The 22,992-nt window shown below is 43.1% G+C and overlaps 1 protein-coding gene across 2 annotated transcripts in view; it reads right to left on the bottom strand.

Annotated features, from left to right (window-relative positions):
* The window catches only part of ogdha (oxoglutarate dehydrogenase a), a 34,371-nt gene extending 11,934 nt beyond the window's left edge, over positions 1-22,437 (bottom strand). The window contains exons 1-14 of one of the 2 annotated variants that reach the window (XM_061980001.2): positions 22,303-22,437; positions 16,806-17,148; positions 13,115-13,291; positions 6,853-6,946; positions 3,937-4,052; positions 3,714-3,868; positions 3,505-3,651; positions 1,197-1,287; positions 944-1,123; positions 752-880; positions 511-690; positions 284-436; positions 119-221; positions 1-54 (exon numbers count right to left, since the gene is read on the bottom strand). The exon at positions 1-54 is cut by the window's left edge and continues 75 nt beyond it. In XM_061980001.2, coding sequence (XP_061835985.1) covers positions 1-54; positions 119-221; positions 284-436; positions 511-690; positions 752-880; positions 944-1,123; positions 1,197-1,287; positions 3,505-3,651; positions 3,714-3,868; positions 3,937-4,052; positions 6,853-6,946; positions 13,115-13,291; positions 16,806-17,039 — 1,813 coding nt within the window. In that variant the 5' untranslated portion in view covers positions 17,040-17,148; positions 22,303-22,437. Of the gene's footprint in view, positions 55-118; positions 222-283; positions 437-510; positions 691-751; positions 881-943; positions 1,124-1,196; positions 1,288-3,504; positions 3,652-3,713; positions 3,869-3,936; positions 4,053-6,517; positions 6,621-6,852; positions 6,947-13,114; positions 13,292-16,805; positions 17,149-22,302 lie in introns of both variants that reach the window. The other variant, XM_061980000.2, reaches the window with a different exon arrangement.
* Positions 22,438-22,992: the final 555 nt, after the last annotated feature.

Genomic DNA, 22,992 nt, shown 5'->3' with positions numbered 1-22,992 from the left:
GACCAGTGGAGGGACAGCTCATGGATTTGGGCTGTCCATCCAGAGTGAAGAAACCTGCAGGTAAAAGAGCAGATCCAGTGGACTGCAGTGATCAGCGTGGTTCTGCTGGTGACCTCACCAGGCCAGGGAGAGTCCAGCCAGTGCTTGATGTGCAGGATCTTCTCATCTTTGGAGCGAGCGTACGCCTCCTCGCAGATCCTGTCGTACTTGGAAATTTCCTCCTGCGGACAGATGTTGGGCATCACCACTTGACAGTCGCAGGCAGTTTCCCAGGCGGCAGTACCTCGTACTCCTGGCGGCTCACGGTTCCGTCGGCGATCAGTTTCTCGGCGTACTTCTGCAGAACGGGCTTCTGCTTCTTGATCTGCTTGTACATGAGCGGCTGAGTGAACATGGGCTCGTCCATCTCGTTGTGGCCCATTCGCCGGTAGCACACCTGCACGCACATGCTAACGGTCAACGCTGCCGCCGGAGCAGCGCTACGCGAGCGAGGACGAGGCGAGCACTGACCAGGTCCACCACCACGTCCTTGTGGAACGTGGCCCGCCACTCGGCCGCCACCTTGCACACGTACATGACGGCCTCCGGGTCGTCGGCGTTGACATGGAAGATGGGAGCGTTGACCACCCGGGCCACATCGGTGGGATACGGAGACGAGCGAGCCATACGCGGGTCAGTGGTGAACCCGATCTACGAGCAGGAAGGTGACAGTTTGGCAGCGCTCACCTGACTGTTGGAACCGGGGGCTCACCTGGTTGTTGACCACGACGTGCACGGTGCCGTGCGTGGTGTAGGAAGGTAGGTCGGACAGATGGAAGGTCTCATACACGATGCCCTGACCTGCAAAAGCCGCATCGCCGTGCAGCAGGATGGACATCACCTGTGCGCGGAGCGGAGCGTGAGGTGTCTGAACAGGTACCGGCCAGGGCACGGCACAACTCACCCGCTTGCCGTCGTTGTCCCCGCAATAGAACTGCTCAGCCTTGGTCTTTCCCTGCACCACCGGGTCGGCGGCTTCCAGGTGAGACGGGTTGGCCACCAGAGACAAGGTGATGTTGCGGTCGGTCACGCGGTTGATTCTCCGGTGGTACATTCCCAGGTGGTACTTGACATCCCCGGAGCCCTGAGGGGGCGGGGAGCACACCTTTCAAACGCGTGCTGCTGTAACCCCCGGCAACGAGAAAATGAAAAGGTACCTCGTCCGCCGCTTCCAGTTTGGAGTCAAACTGACAGAAAATCTGTTCCAGCTCCTTACGGATCACATTGGCCAGAACGTTGAGGCGACCCCTGAAAAAGGGAGGGGGATGAGTACGTGTGTGGAAGAGGTAGACATTGCGCTGATATTTGCCATTTTGACAGTATCGACCTTTTTTAATCGGTAGCTGCCTTTTTTTTGCACAACTACAACAGAAGTACATTAGCAGGCTTCAGAGATATATATATTTACTATTAAAACATGTGAATAATTAGTGAAGTAGATAGTAATAAGCACTGCTCAATCACCAGCACTTTTGCCCTGCGGTAAAAAAAAAATTTTTTTATTTAATCGTCAATCCTTATCATACTTGCCAACCCTCCCGGACTTTCCGGGAGACTCCCGAAATTCAGCGCCTCTCCCGAAAACCTCCCGGGACAAATTTTCTCCCGAAATTCAGGCACACAATATAAACAGCGTACCTGCCCAATCATGTTATAACTGTAGAATGATGGAGGGCGAGTTCTTGGTTTCTTATGTGGGTTTATTGTTAGGCAGTTTCATTAACGTCCTCCCACACACAACAACAGCAGTCATGTTTTGTCTATCGTAAAGCAGTTCGTCTGCCGTAAACAGCAATGTTGTGACACTCTTAAACAGGACAATACTGCCATCTAGTGCATTTTGATGAAGGCACTTGTTGCGTGCCACACAGCATTGCATCATCAGTGAGGGTGTTCAGCATGGTTAGAAAAATAGTGACAAATAGAACAAGGATGGACAATTCAACCCTTAACTCAACAATGAGTAGATGAGTGTTATGTGTGTGTATATGTGTAAATAAATGAACACTGAAATTCAAGTATTTCTTTTATTTATATATATATATATATATATATATATATATATATATATATATATATATATATATATATATATGTATGTGTGGGGAAAAAAATCACAAGACTATTTCATCTCTACAGGCCTGTTTCATGAGGGGGGGTTCCCTCAATCATCAGGAGATTTTAATGGGAGCATTCACATACCATGGATTATATAGGGCACAGAGTGGGTGGGTACAGGCTGGTGTAGGGGCGTGGTGATTGGCTCATGTGTTACCTAGGAGGTGTTTCCGTCTGTGGCGGCATGCTGTTACAATTTCGCTGCGCTTGTTGAGGGATGACAGGTCTGGACGGTAAATAAACAGTTTTTCTTTCAAGCATAGGTTGCATCTTTTATTACCACTATTGTAAGGTGTGCTGGATGCAAGAATTTGCCATGTTATTGAATATTCAACATTATTGTCTTTGAGGTCCCAAATGTGTTTGCTGAGTTCTGTGGTATTCCGCAGGTTTTGGTTTCTGAAAGAAGCCTTGTAATTGTTCCATCTGGTTTTGAACTCTCCCTCAGTTAATCCTACATATGTGTCAGATGTGTTAATGTCCTTGCGTGTTACCTTAGATTGGTAGACAACTGAAGAACAACATTAAATTGAGCTACAGCTGTATGAACAATATACGACAAATCATCTCAAACCACAACAAAACAATTGCAAATGAGCCGTCGGCCCCCGGACAGAGCGACTCCAAAACCAACAAAGGTTGCAACTGTCGAAAGAAACCTGATTGCCCTCTCAACAGGGGGTGCTTACAAACATCAGTTGTCTACCAATCTAAGGTAGACAACTAAGGGGTGGCGGGCAGGTAAGCTGCGCGGGCGGAGAGCGCGGAGTGACCCCTGTTACGAGCCCCCGGCCACGGGGGTGGCGGGCAGGTAAGCTGCTTACCTGCTGCGCGTGACACCGGCCGCGGCGAAGGCGGACGAGGCGGGGTGTCGGTGCGGTGGGCGCGGTGGTGACCCTGGACGTGCGTCGGGCCCTTCTCGCGGATCGCCTCAGCTACGGCTCCCGGTGGGGCCCTCTCGGGGGAAGGGGCCTCGGTCCCGGACCCCGGCGAGGCGTCCCTTCTCCGCTCCGTAAAAGTGTCCATCTCTTTTTTTTTTTTTTTTTCTTCTGTTGTGGCATATGCTGCAGGTGCCTGCTCGTTTTTCGTATGTGGGTAACAACATTTAACTATGTATATATATTTACCAATTGGTTTAACTGCCACCCGCCTGAATCTATTTAAAATCTAATTTTTTTTTATTTCAACCGCCCGACCCGACCCGACCCGACCCGACCCGCGGATAAAATCTAATTTTTTTTTATTTCATCCGCCCGATCCGCGGACTCCGCGGTTGTGTCCGCAAACCGCGCATCTCTACCGTTTACAATTCATGTTTAAATAACGCCTACTAAAAGCCCCACATACCTGTGAGGCATGCCCATGATGACACACTCCACCCCACTGGCAGAGGAGACGTCAATGATGGTTTTCAGAGACGGGATGAGAGACTCGCATCCCTCCAGGCCAAAACGCTTCTCAGCCGACCATTTCTTCTGCAGGAACTCCTCGAACCTGCACACAACTAAGCGTTACTTTCCAATGGCCAATGGTGGCTCGGCTGCGGGCGGCGCTACCTGGTGGAGCGGATCATGCGGGCCAGCAGAGTCCGCTTCTCTTCCACGGTGAACTGCATCCCGCCTGGACTCTCAAACTTCTGCCGGATCCACTGACACTGCTCCAGGTCGTTGATGAACATGAACTCCACGCCGATGTGCTGACAGTACGCCATCTGTGCGCCAACAAGCGGAGGTCAGCGCTCTGAGGCTGGCGCTGTGACGCCAACAACGTGTCGCTCACCTCCAGACGGCGTATGATCTCCTTCAATGGCAGCGCGCTCTCAGAGCCTCCGATGAAGGTGGTGGTGGGCAGGCGAAACACCTTCTCCAGGTCCGACTCATCCAGACCGTAGAAGCCTAGCCGTCCCAGAATGCACAGTGGGGGCGAAGGAAAGGAAGCAAGGAAAGGGTAAAGGAGGCAAGGAAAAACATCAATTAGTAATGGAGGAAGGAGCAGAGAACACTCACACCACACAAGACAGTGGTGGGTGGGTCCGAGAGGGGGGGAGGGGTTGGTCGGAGGGTGGGTGGTCTCGTCACACCTTCATGACTTTGACCATGACAGTTATGTGGTGCTCAAGAGTAAGGTGACAGGCGTAAGTTGGGCGTGTCCTTGAGTCTCTGGGCTGAAGCTGACGGGGCGCATTTTGCAAGCTTTGACCTGAGGGAGGCGCTATGCTGCCGGTCCAGCTGGGACCCAGCGGGTCCTAACATCCGCTGGACCTGATGCCGCAAGCTCCACACGGCAAAATCACGTTCAACACCTGCACACGCGCGGCAATAGCAGCTGGACGCTGGACGCTAACCACACACACACACAAACACACACGTTTTACGAAGGGGCTGAGAAAGTTACAGTGGTACATCAGGATACGTGGGAATAAATAAAAAGTACATTTAAAGATATTGTGGTAGATCAGGATACGTGGGAATAAATAAAAAGTACATTTAAAGTTACTGTGGTAGATCAGGATACGTGGGAATAAATAAAAAGTACATTTAAAGATATTGTGGTAGATCAGGATACGTGGGAATAAATAAAAAGTACATTTAAAGATACTGTGGTAAATCAGGATACGTGGGAATAAATAAAAAGTACATTTAAAGATACTGTGGTAAATCAGGATACGTGGGAATAAATAAAAAGTACATTTAAAGATACTGTGGTAGATCAGGATACGTGGGAATAAATGGTAAAGACATTTAATCGCTGCTTGGCCCCCTGAAACAGCAGCATTTTAACTTGTAACGTGCATGTTCAAAAGAAAAACAAACTTTTGGATAAGAGATTGTATAAAAACCAAACAATAATATGACAATTAACAACATTTACCAGGGCTGCACAAACAATCCATTCAGAATCGCCATTCTTATTCATCCCATTCCAAAACAATTCATCATTGTCAAAAATCAATACAAAAACAAAATAATTTTTTTTTATAAGAATCTTTTTTTTTTAGATGTTTTTAAGATCATCTCCAGGCAACCAGAAGCAGCTTTTAAAAAATGATTTTGAATTATAACAAATAATAAATTGCGTGAATCGAGTCTGAATCAAAGCCACCCGCCCAATGAATGGGATCATATTGTTAGGTGCCCAAAGATTTAAACCCCCTAGCATTTAACTTGGTGAGTGGACTTCTATGGTATCACCTTCGCCGTCAAACACGCGCCATATTTTCATGGATAAATGTCCACCAATTGGATATTTTAATGTCCTTGGCTCGGTTCATTCGTCTAAGGCATTTTTCATTAATTCAGCGAATATCATCAATTTCTTCTCAGCACGGTCCTGCACACTCACTTTCTTTGTTCCCCAAGTTATGTCCACCGCTGGCTATGAGCTAACGTTAGGGAGTGGGACAAAAGGCCGCTGGTATAGTGAGGTACCACTGTACTTTGTTTTGAGCTTCTCCTGCCAATGTGTGCACAATGATGCTCCTTCTGACCCTCATGCAGCAAATATGTCCATATTTGGATGTAGTTCCTGTGCTGCTAATGTGTGTCTATAAATAGTGGCGCAAGGTTTTCTCTTAGCACCTACGGAAAGAAGAAAGGTTCCCTCTGCAGGAAGCTCAGCACACACAAGCTACCAACACCAAGATGGCGACTACACTGGCTTTATCACACTGCGCTGCTTCTCGTACCTCCAACCGTGAGGACTTGCAGCCGCTCCTTGACTGCGCCTGGACGGGTGGCCGGGGTGGGGGGAGGGGGGTTGGGGGCGGAGCAAAGGAAGGAAACATCCAGAGAGTTAGTGACCTACGACCTGCTCCTGCACAGCACAAGACGCCATCGCCATCTCCAGCAGCCGCAGGAACGCCATGCCAAACTCAGCGGGGATCAGAGCAATTCCTGGCCGCTTGCCACGCCGCAGCTAAGCGAGGCTAAAGCTAATTAGCGGTTAGTGACGCTACGACACCTGACAACTTCAACAAGGGGCAAACATGCACTTGACCAAACATCTCCTCATTGCATCCATTTGTAGCACTACTCCACACATATACCTGACTTCTTCTTTCCTCTCCACCACTCCAACTCCGCTCAATCCCTTCCTGACCGCTGCAAGCCAAAGGTCACATTCCGACCGTGTTAGCTAGCAGCTGAAGGCCGTTAGCAAGCGCCAGGCTCGAAGATGAATATTACAGACAGGGCAAAGTCATCCATGACATCTAAAGACGTATTATGTGGACTTCCTCTAAGTTAGGAGACCGTCGGTTGTACACCAGGAGAGGTGCTCCTGGTGTACAAAGAGGTTCTGGAAGCGAGGGCCGCCAAGCGAGGCAGAGCAGGAGGAGGGGTCTCGGACGTTTGCTCCTCACCCAGCTTGTCGGAGGACGTGATAATGTCAGTGGGGACACACGAGTCCAGATCTGCGTCCATGATGCCGAGGGGGTCCAACTGGGCCACATGGTGCCCGCGGATCTACAGGGAACGAGGACAGAGCCCACCCGGGACAGGAGGGGGAAGGATGGAGCGAGGTGAGGACGAAGACGAGCACAAAAGAAGTGGTGGAGGGAAAACAAATGAGCGGGAGACACACCATCCAGGAGAAGAAGATGAGACAGAAGAAGAGGAGGAGCAGAGAGAGGGAGGGTGGGTGGGAAGGAGAAGCAATGTTAACACACCAAGCAGGAAGTACTTTCTTATTTCTCACCAACGTCCTGGAAGCCGCTATTGACTGGAGCATCATCAAAATTGACACAGCTGATTCCCAGAGGATCCAAGTGGGCATTGTGATGCCCCATTACCTGCGCACACATCCAAGTGCACACACACAAGTCAGGGCAGAAGGTCAACAGGAAGGACTACAGCGTCACGGCTGGCTGCAGCAGAGCTTCACGCCCAGAAAACATTCTGACATGCATGTGGACTTTCTAGTTTGTCCCAACTACAAAAATGCTGTGATTAAATCTCCTGCTGAAGTTGTTCACTGCTGCTACACGGGACGCTGGACAGCCGGCCGATGAAAGCGGCGGTTGCTCACTCATACCTGCCAACTTTTGAAATCAGAAAAACCTAGTAGCCAGGGTCCAGGGGCCGCAGGGCCCGGTAGGTCCAGGACAAAGTCCTGGTGGGGGGTTCCTGCGCCCCCCGACGCAAAATGATTATTAGCATTCAGACAGGTTAAAATGTTGCTAAAACCATCACTTTTCTATCAGTCACAGTGACTTTTCAAAACAAAAATATTACAGCAAAAATCATATGGGTTGATTGACATGTTTATTCTGTAAGCTAACTTCAATAGTTTGAAATTATTTTGACAGTTAATGCCAGTTATCCTGTCAACCTTTCACAAGACTTCAATTTGTTCATTGAAAGTATAAACACTTTTTACAGTAAACAAATGGTAAAACAGTACTAAACAATTCCATTAAAAAAAAAACTGGTGTCATTATTAACTTTCTGTCCAAGCTTGTATAATCTACTGCCTTGTTCAATTGTAAAAAATATTCTGTGCCTAAAATTCACATTTCTATCACAATTATCATACTGTAAACATGGTAAGCTAACTTAATTAAAATTAATAGTCCTGTCAATAGCATGGAATTACAATTCAAATGTAGTTTTTTTTGTAAGCCTTTCAAAAGAATTCAAAATATGAAAAATTCATGAAAATTAATTGAAGCCATCAGACACTTGAAAAGTGGCACATCACATCTCTAATGTAATCATTTGAACTTTTCAACAGAAATAGCACTGCAAAAATATTAAGGACATACTTCTGTATTTTGGTAGTTATGCTGTCAACATTTAACAAGATTTCTTCAACTTGGACTTGAAAGCATAAATAGTATAAACACTTTTAACAGTATAACAGTACCAAACAATTCCAATAGATAACATTGGTGTCATTACCTTTTTGTTTGCTCAATTATTGCCTCCGTAAATAAAACTTCGGCATTTATCACATCCAAAGAATCTGTTTGGGCGACGAAAAACGTTGAAAGTTTTCCACTTGTACCGAAATCTGTTACCCATCGGAATTTGTAACTCCAGGGGGCGATGTTCCCATGGTGTTTGTTTGATGGTTAAACGGCAAACCCAAAGAGGAGGAGAAGAAGAACGCTTGCGTAAATGGCGTAAACTATCCTTAATGCTGAAGTTGTCAGAATTTCAGCATTAATAAATGACACATATTCTGGAAATCAATGACTTACTTTCATTATAGTATGAGTCCATTGTTATTATTAATGCTGAAATTCTGACAACTGACGTTTCAGCATTAAGGATAGTTTACGCCATTTACGCAAGCGTTCTTCTTCTCCTCTTTGGGCTTGCCGTTTAACCATCAAACAAACGTCATGGGAACATCGCCCCCTGGAGTTACAAATTCCGATGGGTAACAGATTTCGGTACAACAACGGCATTAGACTTGTGTTTTTTTGTCCCAACGTGGTCTTTTACATGGCTAATTCCTCCGTGTCCGATCGAAAAATCTTGTCTGCACAAGGTGCAATTCGCGTAGTTTTCACCCTTTTTGGAACGGATAATTATTCCCGGATAGGCTTTTGAATATTCTTCACGGAATGACTGCAGTTTTCTTTTCGGTTTAAGACTCGTTTGCGATTTTTCTCCGGCTGATTCCATGATCGTTCGCTCGTTTGGAAACAATGGCCTCGTGCTTGGCATTCGGAATGGCTCAATAGGAAGTTACGGGAAGCAGTGTCGATTGTCATTGTTGTTACGTGCTTTCGTGAATAAAACTTAAAAAAAATTTTTTTTTTAAATTAATGAAAAAACGTATTTTTTATCACTGCAACCGTAACCCGGAGTAGGTTGATGAAAACCGTACTAATTACGGGAAAACCGGAGTAGTTGGCAGGTATGCTCACTCAGGCAAAACACCACCCCCTCACCTTTGGGCAAAGAATTACACGTCACGATATGCAAAGTTCATATTTTAGAACAGTGTTTTTCAACCACTGTGCCACAGTGAGATACAGCCTGGTGTGCTGTGGGAGATGATGCCATTTCACCTAATTGGGTTATAAAATATTTTTTGCAAACCAGTAATTATAATCCCCAAATAATGTGCTGTTGTTGAGTGTGGGTGCTGTCTAGAGCAGGGGTGCTCACACTTTTTCTGCAGGCGAGCTACTTTTCAATTGATCAAGTCGTGGGGATCTACCTCATTCATATATATCATTTATATTTACTTATTTATGAAATATATGTTTTTGTTAACAAGTTAAAGGTGTTTAATGATAATGCAAGCATGTTTAACACATATAGTTAATATTGTTAATACATTAAAGGTGTTTAATGATAATACAAGTATGTTTAATACATATAGTTAATATTGTTAACAACTTAAAGGTGGTTAAAGATAATACAAGCATGTTTAACACATATAGTTAATATTGTTAACAAGTTAAAGGTGTTTAAAGATAATACAAGCATGTTTAACACATATAGATTCCTTTCTTTCATGAAGACAAGAATATAAGTTGGTGTATTACCTGATTCTGATGACTTGCATTGATTGGAATCAGACAGTGGTGATGATAACGTCCGCATTTTCGAATGGAGGAGAAAAAATGTCCTCCTTTCTGTCTAATACCACATGAAAGTGGTTGGTTTTTGGCATCTTATTTGTCCAGCTTCCGTACTCCTTTGTATACACTTTACAAGAAATACATTGTCGGCAAACTCCGTAGCTTGCTAGCTTGTGCACGCCAGCTTTCTGAGACTCTTATTTTGGTAGCGCAGGCAGGATGAAGCAGAGCTTTTATTGTGCAACTGTGCAGTCGGTCTTTGGAGTTTTGACGACAGGTACGGCGCCAAAGTCTGTTGAAATAAAGTGTTTCTCACCTTCCAGTCGGTAATTTTAATGACCTGGCAGCAGCCAGCGTCATCTCAGAAGACCCTCGGGTGCCGTGAATGTCAATCAAGTGACGAAAGTGACGTCATAGTGAAGATTTATGATCGCTCATTTTTAGGACTATTTTTTTAATGCCTGGCTGGTGATCGACTGACACACTTTGCGAGATCGACCGGTAGATCGCGATCGACGTAATGAGCACCCCTGCTCTAGAGTAACCATGTAAAACTCTTCCATATCAGTAGGTGGCAGCAGGTAGCTCATTGTTTTGTGGATGTCGGGAACATGGTTTGTCATGATCACAATATGCAGACGACAGCGGGAGGCAGGGTGCAGGTAAAAAGGTATTTGCCGTATTTTTCGGACTATAAGTCGCAGTTTTTTTCATAGTTTGGCCGGGGGGTGCGACTTATACTCAGGAGCGACTTATGTGTGAAATGATTAACACATTAGCGTAAAATATCAAATAATATTATTTATCTCATTCACGTAAGAGACTAGACGTATAAGATTTCATGGGATTTAGCGATTAGGAGTGACAGATTGTATAGCATGTTCTATATGTTATAGTTATTTGAATGACTCTTACCATAATATGTTACGTTAACATACCAGTTGCTTATTTATGCCTCATATAACGTACACTTATTCAGCCTGTTGTTCACTATTCTTGATTTATTTTAAATTGCCTTTCAAATGCCTATTCTTGGTGTTGGCTTTTATCAAATACATTTCCCCAAAAAATGCGGCTTATACTCCAGTGCGACTTATATATGTTTTTTTCCTTCTTTGTTATGCATTTTCGGCAGGTGCGACTTATACTCGGGTGCGACTTATACTCCGAAAAATACGGTAATGCTTAAACCAAAAATAAACAAAAGGCGAGTGTCGCTAAGAAAAAGCAAAAGAAAGCTAAAAATCGAAACATTTGAAAGTAAGACTGAAGTTTATGCATGTTTTAAGTAAAGATCACTTTCATAGAATTTTAAGACCTTTCAAATTTGTATTTTAAAGACCTTTTATGAGATTTTAGAAGCATTATAGACATTTTAAAGGCCTTACATTTAAATTGTTGGTTTTAAGACTTTTTAAACTCAGTTTCTCTATCATTTTCTTTTAAAATGGTAATACCAAACCTCAGAAATGTTACCAGGGTTGTTATTAAATCGATAGTCCAGAGACATAAAACAGGTTGTTGACAGAGAAAATGGAGGGATAGAGGCACATGCTTTTACTTCATAATTAAATTTGTGTTTTTTCATACAAGATCTTGGCGGCGGGACTATAGTGGTACCTCAACTTACAAGTCAGTTGAGATTAGGGATGGGTATCGTTCACCTTAGAATCGATACGGAACCAATTCCTGCCACCAGTGTTTGGTACTTTTGTGTGTGTTAATACATTTTGTCTTCATTAAAAAAAATCTAATTTTAAAGAAATGAGCTGATTATGATAACTGCTGTCCAGTTGTTAAATATTGTCTGATTATCATCATCATATCATTTGCAAGAATGACAAAGTTGCAATTACAGCGGGAAGTCGAAGACATTAGATGGCAGTAGTATAGAAATTGTGTTTTTGTTGCGCCTTAAAAAGTGTTCATACTGTAAATATTGTACTTATTAAGCACCGGATGTTTGCAACCAGCAACTTAGTTTTAGTTTTCATTAACAAAATTTGGAGGTGTTAAAATCGCTAATGCTAATCAGTAGCATGTCAATAGCAAAGCCAATGTATATTTGCATTAAGCTAGCACAGCTCTCAGTGTGAGTGATCAATCAGTTGTCCATTTGGCTATGGTTGAAATTTATTACCGTATTTTCCGCACTATTAGCCGCACCTAAAAACCACAAATTTACTCAAAAGCTGACAGTGCGTCTTATAACCCGGTGCGCTTTATATATGGATTAATATTAAGATTCATTTTCATAAAGTTTCGGTCTCGCAACTACGGTAAACAGCCGCCATCTTTTTTCCCCGTAGAAGAGGAAGTGCTTCTTCTTCTACGCAAGCAACCGCCAAGGTAAGCACCCGCCCCCATAGAAGAGGAAGCGCTTCTTCTTCTACTGTAAGCAACCACCCGCCCCCGTAGAAGAAGAAGAAGCGCGCGGATATTACGTTTCATTTCCTTTGTGTGTTTACATCTGTAAAGACCACAAAATGGCTCTTACTAAGCGACAGGTTTCCGGTTCATGAAAAGACGCAATCTCTCCATCCGCACACGGACTACTATTTCACAGCAACTGCCTAAAGACTTTCAAGAAAAGCTGGCTACTTTCCGTGCATATTGTAAAAACAAGATAGCTGAAAAAAAGATCCGGCCAGAGAACATTATCAACATGGACGAGGTTCCACTGACTTTTGATATTCCTGTGAACCGCACTGTGGATACAACGGGAGCACGTACGGTGAATATTCGCACCACAGGGAATGAGAAGTCATCCTTCACTGTGGTTCTAGCTTGCCATGCTAATGGCCAGAAACTTCCACCCATGGTGATATTCAAAAGGAAGACCTTGCCAAAAGAGACCTTTCCAGCCGGCGTCATCATAAAAGCTAACTCGAAGGGATGGATGGATGAAGAAAAGATGAGCGAGTGGTTAAGGTAAGTTTACGCGAAGAGGCCGGGTGGCTTTTTTCACGCAGCTCCGTCCATGTTGATATACGACTCCATGCGCGCCCACATCACGCTGGTTTTTAATATATTATTAAAGTTTGACTGACCTATCTGACTGTTTTTTTGACATTCCTTTAGCGCAGTTAGATGCGGCTTATAACACGGGGCGGCTTATAGGTGGACAAAGTTTTGAAATATGCCGTTCATTGAAGGCGCGGCTTATAACCCAGGGCGCCTTATGGTGCGGAAAATATGGTATTTCTTCAAACAAATTTTTTTTTTACTTTTTTTTTTTTTTTTTAAATCAGAACTAATTGGCGGTAGACTTGATTGAGTTTGACTTTAGAGGTTCTAGTGAACATCACAGGTCCATGTGTGCAGTCATTCACAGTCTTATGCCGCAGTGCATCCTGGGAAGTACTGCATGAAGTGCTATCACAGTTGATGGACATGCTGAGTGATGAGCAGCGTGCGTACCTGATAGGCCCTGATGAGGGACTGCACGGCCAGGTGGTCTTCCACCAGCTTCTCCACGTTGGGCTGAGCGCCAACCAGAGACGAGAGTTGTGGCGAGGCAGCCAGGCCCAGAGGAGACTGGTAGGCGGCGCCGGGAGCGGCACCGGCATTAGCGTTGCGGAAAAACACATCCCACGACTGGAAGGGAACAAACGGTGGATGTCAGCACATTCTTGCCACTTTGTTTTTGTCTTTCAGGAGCAAACATCAGCTTCAAAAGTCTGTGCTCATATTGACAAAAGGTTTAAAAATCAACTCTCTGCTTCTCAGCAGTCTTTCCTCATGAGAGCACAGCCACACCCATCACATAGCAAAGAACTGGTGACCAGATGACTCATTCATGTTGGAACACGTCCATTACTTCCTACTTTCTTCAGCCCTTTTGGAGTCCACACAAGTTTGGAAACATTTTGACCTACTGCCTTTATAGTTGGCCTTAAGAACAGTTTGTCTGGCCGGCCTTGCTTGGTTTCCTATCCCCCAGGGCGGGTGGGCGCCACCCTCGTGCTTTTGCAAAAATGTATGAAAATGGAAAAAGAAGATATATTTTTTGTTTGAATGTGCTTTCTGAAGGACAAACATGAGAAATTGTTAGCAAGCCCACTATGTAATAGCTTTATGCTTCACTGATGGGAGTATTTGGCCAGTGCCGTTTTGTCCTAATTTCGGTGGTCCCTGAACTCACCGTAGTTGTGTGGACTGTGATGCAACAGTTTGTTTACATGTACAACTTTCTCCGACGCTGCCACAGAAATACGTGCTTTATGCCACTCCTTCTTTGTCTCATTTTGTCCACCAAATGTTTTATATTGTGAGTGAATGCATAAAGGTGAGCTTTGTGATTGACTTGTGTGGAGTGCAAATCAGGCATATTTGGTCAGTGTATGACTGCAAGCTAATCCATGCTAACGTGCTACTTAAGCTAGCTGTATGTATGTATTGCATATATATTTGAGTTCATTTAATTTCCTTTACTTATGTCCTCTGTGTTTTTCATTTATATTTGACACATTACCTGTATGCTAAACGTTACCCAGCTTGCAAAGATTGTAATAAATCCATTAGAAGGAAACATTTCCTTTAACTTGGACACACACATATATACCTTTGGACATTCTAAACCAGTAAGTTCTAGGAGTTATCTTACCCTTTGAGAAGTTTTACATGTTGTAAAAATGTGAAGGAAAAAAAAAATGTCAACAAAGATTTGTGTCAGCCTGCGATACAATCATTTAGATAGTACCGGTAGGCTAATATAGCATTTGCATCATGTGTTGCCTTCATTAAATGACTTATATAAGGCCTTTCATTTTTTGCGGCTCCAGACTGATTAGTTTTTTGTATTTTTGGTCCAATATGGCTCAACATTTTGGCTTGTCGACCCCTGCCTTGGGACAACCTCGCGAATCAAACTAAATTTTGACATAGTGTGTTAAATCATTATGCCTATAAATCCCCCCCAGAAAAAACACATTTGAAATCAGACAAAAACACAGGTTGGCTGTGTAACAATATCCAAATCCCTTGATTTCTTTGTAAACAAAAACGACAAAAGATTTTGTGATGATAAAAACAGCAATATAATCAATGTAGTATCAACTATGTACGGTTCTTATACTTGAATTGTTAGGGGAGTATTTTGCCACCTTTGAGCAAAACCTTAGAAGTGACTAGGGATGTCCCGATCCGATATTTGGATCGGATCGGCTGCCGATATTGGCCAAAAATTGCGTATCGGTAAGGCATGGGAAAATGCCGATCCAGATCCAGTTTTAAAAAAAACTCCGGTCCGTGTTTTCCAACGCACCGATTTAAATAATACATTCCACTTTTCTGCTGCTCCCTAATTTCCGTTCCGCATTTTCCAGCACACCTTCAACACATCCACACGTCTGTGAATTCTCACGCAGTTGCTTTTAGCTGCTGGCATTACACGACAGGCTCTTCTCACTCTTTCCTGTGTCTCCCTCTCACAGACAGCAAGCGCACCTTCTTACACACGTCACATACTGTCACGTCATACGTCACATACTGTCACGACATACGTCACATACTGTCACGACATACGTCACATACTGTCACGTCATACGTCACATACGTATACGTCCTCCCCGAGCAGAGAGGTAGCAGCATGGCTAACGTTAGCTGTGATGCTAGCGCAGCCGTGTGAGCAACGCTCCCTCCAAGGTGCTCGCCTGTGCAATTGCGCACTGTTTAAGCGTCCTCTGCGCATAGCAAATCTATGCCACGCACAAAATCAAATAAAAAAATAAGCGCATAACAATTTTCGACACACAGACACGACAGAGACAACAGTTTTCGTCATCATTGTTCAAATATTGTAACGTCTGTCGAGACGCTTATCTCCATTCGGTGCCACACGTCCACATCATCAAAATGGCAAAGCAAACATTTCCACATCAACACCGTATGAAAAAATCAGTGATTTTTTTAGTTGTGATTTCCTTCTCTGCATGAAAGTTTAAAAGTAGCATATATTAATACAGTATGAAGAAGAATGTTTTAATGTAGACATGCAAGCCTTGAAAGAAAATGTTGAAAATCAAGACTACATTTCCTGCAAATGGATGCATTTCTACCCTATATTTTAACTTTAGATTTATTCTCATATCAAACTCTTTTGGCTGTTTTTTTGACACTTACATCAGGCGCCCCCCTCCACACCCTGGATTATAAATAATGTAAATAATTCAATGTGATTATCTTGTGTGATGACTGTATTATGATGATAGTATATATCTGATAGTATATATCTGTATCATGAATCAATTTAAGTGGACCCCGACTTAAACAAGTGTAAAAACTTATTGGGGTGTTACCATTTAGTGGTCAATTGTACGGGATATGTACTTCACTGTGCAACCTACTAATAAAAGTCTCAATCAATCAATCAAAACACATAGAATCATCATACTGCTGTGATTATATGCATCAAGTGTTCATTCAAGGCTAAGGCAAAATATGGAGATATATATCGTGTATCGCAATATGGCCTTCAAATATCGCAATATTAAAAAAAGGCCATATCGCCCAGCCCTAGTTCAATGATGCCATTTCTGTTTGTCATGTATAATTTTGTCTATTTTGTGTTTATCCTTGAATAAACAGGTCAGTTTCTTGTTACCAACCATTGTGTATTATTCAAACTCCCCTAATTCAGCTGGCTAGTTGTTATCAAGAGTACTAAAACCCTTTTCAACATGATTCTGACAACTAAGTAGGCTAAATAACTTTAAACTTTAATACATGCTCGGATAGGCCAGTATCGGTATCGGATCGGAAGTGCAAAAACCTGGATCGGGACATCCCTAATATATATATATATATATATATATATATATATATATATATATATATATATATATATATATATATATATACATATATATATATATATATACATATACATATATATACATATATATATATAAATTCAAACTGTAACGATGGTTTGGATTTAATGTGAGGTTTTCCCACGTTTACAAACACACTGTCCCTGGCGGAGTATGACTTGAGACCAAAGTGTTTGCACGCCCTGTACATATACATGTTTAGTCATGTGACTCAGCTGCTATCATTAGACATGTCAAGGGTCAAAGGTCTTTCAATGTGGTGCTCCACAGCTGCTCACCTTGTGAACACTCTTGGGGTTCTCCAGCCAGGCATAGTACATCTCCTCCACATAGTTGGAACTGGTGCCGTTCAGGAAAGGTTCCGAGGCCACAGGTGCCGTGTAACACCTGACTGGCTGAAACGTCCTTGTGCCGCCACAGGCTGTGATTGGCCGCTGCTGGCCAACAGTCTGAGCTGCCTGCGAGGCGGTGAGCGGGCGCAAGCGCGCCGCACAAGTCCTTAATCGATGCATAAGAAGTCCTTAAGCTGGCACGCGCACGGAGGCGGTCAGTCCAAAAAAAAAGTCCGGGCGTCCTCAAGGTCAGAACGTCGGACGGTGGACAAGAACGGACGGAGAGACCCTGTGATGGACACAGTGTATGTGTTAGCATGCTAACCACAATAAGTCACATGGCAGAGCTCAGCTGTCAATCATAGTGGCCTCACAGACTAAAATGAAAGCAAGTTTTACACTAAAAATAAGCATGTTGATGCATGTCCAATAAGTGTTAAGTACAAACCACAGGTGTCAAACTCAAGGCCACGTCATTTTATATGGCCTGTGGAAGCCTGAAAATAACAAGTATCTTTTCCTACTAAATGTATTTGTTCTTTCTACATGACAACAAAAAAATATATGCAATTGCATACCTTTTAAATATTTGTATTTTCTGATAAAGCAACACGTATGTCATATCATATGTTCCATTATTCTTTTAAAGCTAGTTATCCATCAAAATGTGCACTATAAAAATGACAATACATTTTACGGTACTTTTAACAGCATATTACTGTACATGGAAAAACAGTACAACTGTTTTTTACTGTAAAATTCTGGCGACTAAGCTGCCAGTAATAAAAAACTAAAATCTGTGGTACCAATTTTACATTTACAGTAAGGCTGAAACGACGCGTCGACGTAGTCGACGTCATCGGTTACGTAAATACGTCGACGCCGTTTTTGTGCGTCGGCGCGTCGCATATTTACGTCACACTACTGTCATGGCGGAGCGCAAAGCAGACGATGCGAGCGAGGGGAAAAAAGCACGCCAAAAGTCGTCAAAAGTGTGGGAGTATTTCAATAAACGGCCTAATAATGTTGTTGTATGCACACTGTGTCGAGCGGAAATGGCCTATCATAGCAGCACAACGGCTATGAACGAACATTTGAAAAGAAAACCCCCGACAGCGTTCTTGCCATCACCATCAACTAGTCAATCGTCCGCGTGCGTATACGTTGTCATTATTACACAAAAACATGAATGTGTCATTTGTATCTGTGTTGTAAATTCATAAACTAAAGCACCGTTTGCTCTGAGAGGCGCGTTTGGCGTGCCTGTTCAGTGTTTACAAAGACGCACTCCTCTTTAACGCTGTGGAGAGGCGGCGGCGGCGAGCGAGCGGCGAGGCGGGGCGCGCCGGGAGCGACGCCGCAAGAGACAGGGGACGACGAGCGAGCGAGGAAGAGGAGCTGAAAAGCGAGGAAAGAAAGAGAAAAGAGTTGGAAGAGAAAAGACTTTGTGTAAAATTAAAAGATTGTAAACCTGGCAAAGCCGTCTGGCGTTCAGTCTGTCGGTCCTGAAAGAACCCCACGGCACAAGACGGGTCACAAACGCTAACGTTAATTAGTTGTGCAAATACCTTTTACAACATTAACAGTTACATATACTATGTACAAACCAACAATTAACTTTCACTTTAATCATACTATCATTGTTGTGTTATTAAGCAAAATAAGCAATACTTTTACTTTTGTTGAAATGTTTACACTGTACACTTTTTTGTATTGGATGTTTAGCTTTATTTTTGCACATTTTAGCAAATAAGCAATACTTTTACTTTTGTTGAAATGTTTACACTTGTTACAGAATATTTCCGTTTTGCACTTTTTTGTATTGGATGTTTAGCTTTATTTTTGCACATTTTAAAGCAAAATAAGCAATACTTTTACTTTTTAAATGCTTATACTATTCCAGAATATTAAGATTTGCACTGGATGTTTACTTTTATATTTGCACATTAAAAAGCAAATAAGCTACTTTTAATTTTGTTAAATGTTAAAAGTTTTAAATGTTTACATTGTTACAGAATATTTTGTCATGTTGTTGTCAATGTTGACTGAGTGGCCATACTTTTTTTTTTGTAAATAAAAGCCATGCCTTTTGAAAAAACTGGCCTACATTTATTTTTTCCTCTTCATTTTAAATAAAAAAAATAATCGGTAAAAGGAAAAATAATCTATAGATTAATCGAAAAAAATAATCTATAGATTAACCGATTAATCGAAAAAAATAATCTATAGATTAATCGATAGAAAAATAATCGTTAGCTGCAGCCCTAATTTACAGTAATGCACCGTAAAAACAGCTGTAGATTTTACGGAAAAAAAAAAATTGGCAGCTCAGTTGCCAGAATTTTAAGGCAAATAAAACAGTGCCCTTTCCAGATTTCTACAGGTATCAGCAAATTACTAATGTAACGCTTTTTAATGGAAATTAAAACTATTTTAATGCCTATGTCCTGTCATTAGTCAGAAGTATAAAAATTGTAAGCATTTGACAAAAATAATGTTCAATAGTTGACATTAGCAGAGGCCTAATTAGGCACTAATGTAATCATAAAATATAACAATGCAACTAACCCTTTCAAACGCAATAAACATTTGTCATTATTGTCATTTTTACCATTGTAAAAACAGACAGGTGTTTTTTTTTCACTCCCGACTGTAAACATTGGGTTGGGTGATTTGTTTTGTTGTCTTTTTTTGTTGCCAATTGCGATTGTATGAATATTTGAATGCCTCCGGGAATTGCATTTAATGCTTTTCAATGGCGTAATTTTGGCAAAATCCATTTAATGACTTTAATGCTTTTAAATGAAACCCTTAATCTACAGTAATATGCTGAAAAGAACACTGCAGATTTTACAGTAAAGTCCTGGCGACTGAAATGCCAGGTTGTTTGTTTTTTAATCTACAAATATTTTTTAAAGTGTGGGGGAAAAAAATCTAATGGATAGACAATTTTTTAATAATTGATATTAATCACCGTTACTGAGGCCAAAAGCGCAATGTGGCCCTCAATGAAAATTAGTTTATTTAGTTTAATTGTTGACTTGATTGATTGAAACTTTTATTAGTAGATTGCACAGTACAGTACATATTCTGTACAATGGACCACTAAATGATAACACCCCAATAAGTTTTTACACTTGTTTAAATCGGGGTCCACTTTAATCAATTCATGGTACAAATATATACTATCATCATAATACAGTCATCACACAAGTTCATCATCAGAGTATATACATTGAATTATTTACATTATTTACAATCCGAGGGGTGGGATGTGGAGGGGGTTGGCATATATATATATTAGAGATGCGCGGTTTGTGGACACAACCGCGGAGTCCGCGGATTATCCGCGGATCGGGTGGTTGAAATTAAAAAAAATTAGATTTTAAATAGATTCAGGCGGGTGGCAGTTAAACCAATTGGTAAATATATATACATAGTTAAATGTTGTTACCCACATACGAAAAACGAGCAGGCACCTGCAGCATATGCCACAACAGAAAAAAAAAAAAAAAAGAGACGGACACTTTTACGGAGCGGAGAAGGGACGCCTCGCCGGGGTCCGGGACCGAGGCCCCTTCCCCCGAGAGGGCCCCACCGGGAGCCGTAGCTGAGGCGATCCGCGAGAAAGGCCCGACGCACGTCCAGGGTCACCACCGCGCCCACCGCACCGACACCGCGCCTCGTCCGCCTTCGCCGCGGCCGGCGTCACGCGCAGCAGGTAAGCAGCTTACCTGCCCGCCACCCCCGTGGCCAGGGTCTCGTAACAGGGGTCACTCCGCGCGCTCCGCCCACGCAGCTTACCTGCCCGCCACCCCTGTTGCCGGGGGCGCGTAACAGGGGTCACTCCGCGTGCAGTGCGCTCACGAAAGGGGTGGGGCTCACCCTATTTGATATAGACAGCAGGACGGTGGCCATGGAAGTCGGAACCCGCTAAGGAGTGTGTAACAACCCACCTGCCGAATCAACTAGCCCTGAAAATGGATGGCGCTGGAGCGTTGGGCCCATATCCGGCCGTCGCCGGCAGAGAGACGCGCTTGGAGGTGCGCTCAGCGCGGCTCCCATATGATTGCGCACTGGTGTGCGTCTGGGTCGTGACAGCGTGGCATGCGAATGTCTGTGCTGCATTGGATCAGTCTCCTTTCTTTAACAGGCAAAAGCTTTATAACCTCACTAATGCCTTGCATCGTCTATATTATATATATATAACAACGGGCGGGTGCGGGCGGATGGCGGGCGGATGCGGTTCTGATCAAATGTTAGATCGGGTGGATTGCGGATGGTTGACGACTTTCTGATGCGGTTGCGGATGAAATAATTGCCTATCCGCGCATCTCTAATACATATACATATACATATATATATATATATATATATATATATATATATATATATACATATATATATAAATAAAAGGAGGAGGATAGGGATGATGTTTGTTAAGAAATTATCGATGTCGATGTCATTACCGAATCCTCCTATCGAACCGATTCCTTATCAAATCTCTTATGGAATCCAGATAGGTTGTTGTGTGTGCACTGAGTTCCAAAAGCCGTAGATGTTATGTGACTGGGCAGCACGCTGTTTATATGGAGGAAAAGCGGACGTGCGGGCGTGACAGAGGACAGCATGCGGGCGTTAAAGGGTGAAGGTTTTAGGTGAGAAAGGACGCTGAAGGGACGCCCCCAATATTGTTGGCCGGGTGGAAATCGTGAGAAATTCGTGAGAATGGTTGCCCTGGGAGATTTTCGGGAGGGGCACTGAAATTTGGGACTCTCCCGGGAAAATGGGTCATCAACAATTATATCATCAGAGAAATGGACATTGTAACAGTGTGGGTCTGACTTGGTAGAGCTCAGAAAGCATAAGAACAAGTATATACATTGGATTATTTACAATCCGGGGAGGTGGGATGTGGGCACAAATTGCTTATGAAAACAGCAATTTGTTGCCACACTCAGTTGAACTTGTGAGTGAAATAACTAACAGGAAGTAAATGGAACAGAAGAAGTTTTGACCTTGTTAGCCGTCCATGCTGTTCCACTTAGCCCCGCCCACCCACCACATCTGCCTCCTCATTGGCCCCCACATTGGAATCCCGCCTAAAATAGCCTCGAGCGCTTCTCCAGTGGGCAAGGCGGCCGTCAATCACCGCGTCCTAAACTCCGTCCTTAAGAAAACAAGTCCGAAAAGCAAACCCAAACGAGCCGCGACATAAAGTCAATGTTGGCTCCAAACACCACACCGCCATTTGTCCGTTAGAGCTAACCTAACTAGCCTGTTAGCTTTAGTTGACTTGTGTCTCCTTAGCGCCTTACAGCTAGCAGGCGGCTAACATGCTAACGTTCTGATTCCTTCCCTCAAATTCCTGAGGACTTTAGTTAGTTTGGCTCCACTCTGACCACGGAATTGTACTCTGCCGACACGCAGGGCGGTTACTGACCTCAAGAAACGCTGCGGAGCGACTCCCCAATCTGCCGGCAGCCCCCGGACGCCCTTCGACTCTCCCGGCACATGAATGACAGCCTGCCGCTGGAGCGTGAAAGTGAGGCCGCGGCGGAAGTGACGTGTGATGACGTCACGACGCACGGCGTACGTCGTTAGCACAGCAACGACGTCATTCAAGGCGGGTTCGTGCAACGACCTCATCATACTATTGGCTAAGTTTTATATTCATACTTTTATTCTCTATTTTATGCTGCAGCTGTTACATATACTGTAATAGTGTACATGGTCATTGTTGTATTTTGTATATATGATATCAACCATTGGCGTTGTTAGGCCTATTTTAGGGAGGCTCAAGCCCCCCTAAAATATTCTTAAGCCCCCCTAAATAATCTGGTGTTTATATATATATATATATATATATATATATATATATATATATATATATATATATATATATATATTATATATTAATTTTTTTTTACAAATACATGCCGACATATTCATTATAAAGTGTCCCGAATATGAGTTTAAATAAATAATAATATAACCTGTCATTATTCACTCAGTTTCCCCTCACTTCATAGCGTAAGGTAGAGAGCCCCTTTAGTGTGTCGGTATCCAATCCATTCCACTTGTTCATATAGAAAATGCCCACATCACTCAAAATCCAGTCCGCATTTTCTAT

The sequence above is a fragment of the Nerophis lumbriciformis genome, linkage group LG20 (assembly GCF_033978685.3).
Source record: "Nerophis lumbriciformis linkage group LG20, RoL_Nlum_v2.1, whole genome shotgun sequence".
Classification (NCBI taxonomy): domain Eukaryota; kingdom Metazoa; phylum Chordata; class Actinopteri; order Syngnathiformes; family Syngnathidae; genus Nerophis; species Nerophis lumbriciformis.
This window is presented reverse-complemented; position numbering and strand designations above follow the sequence as displayed.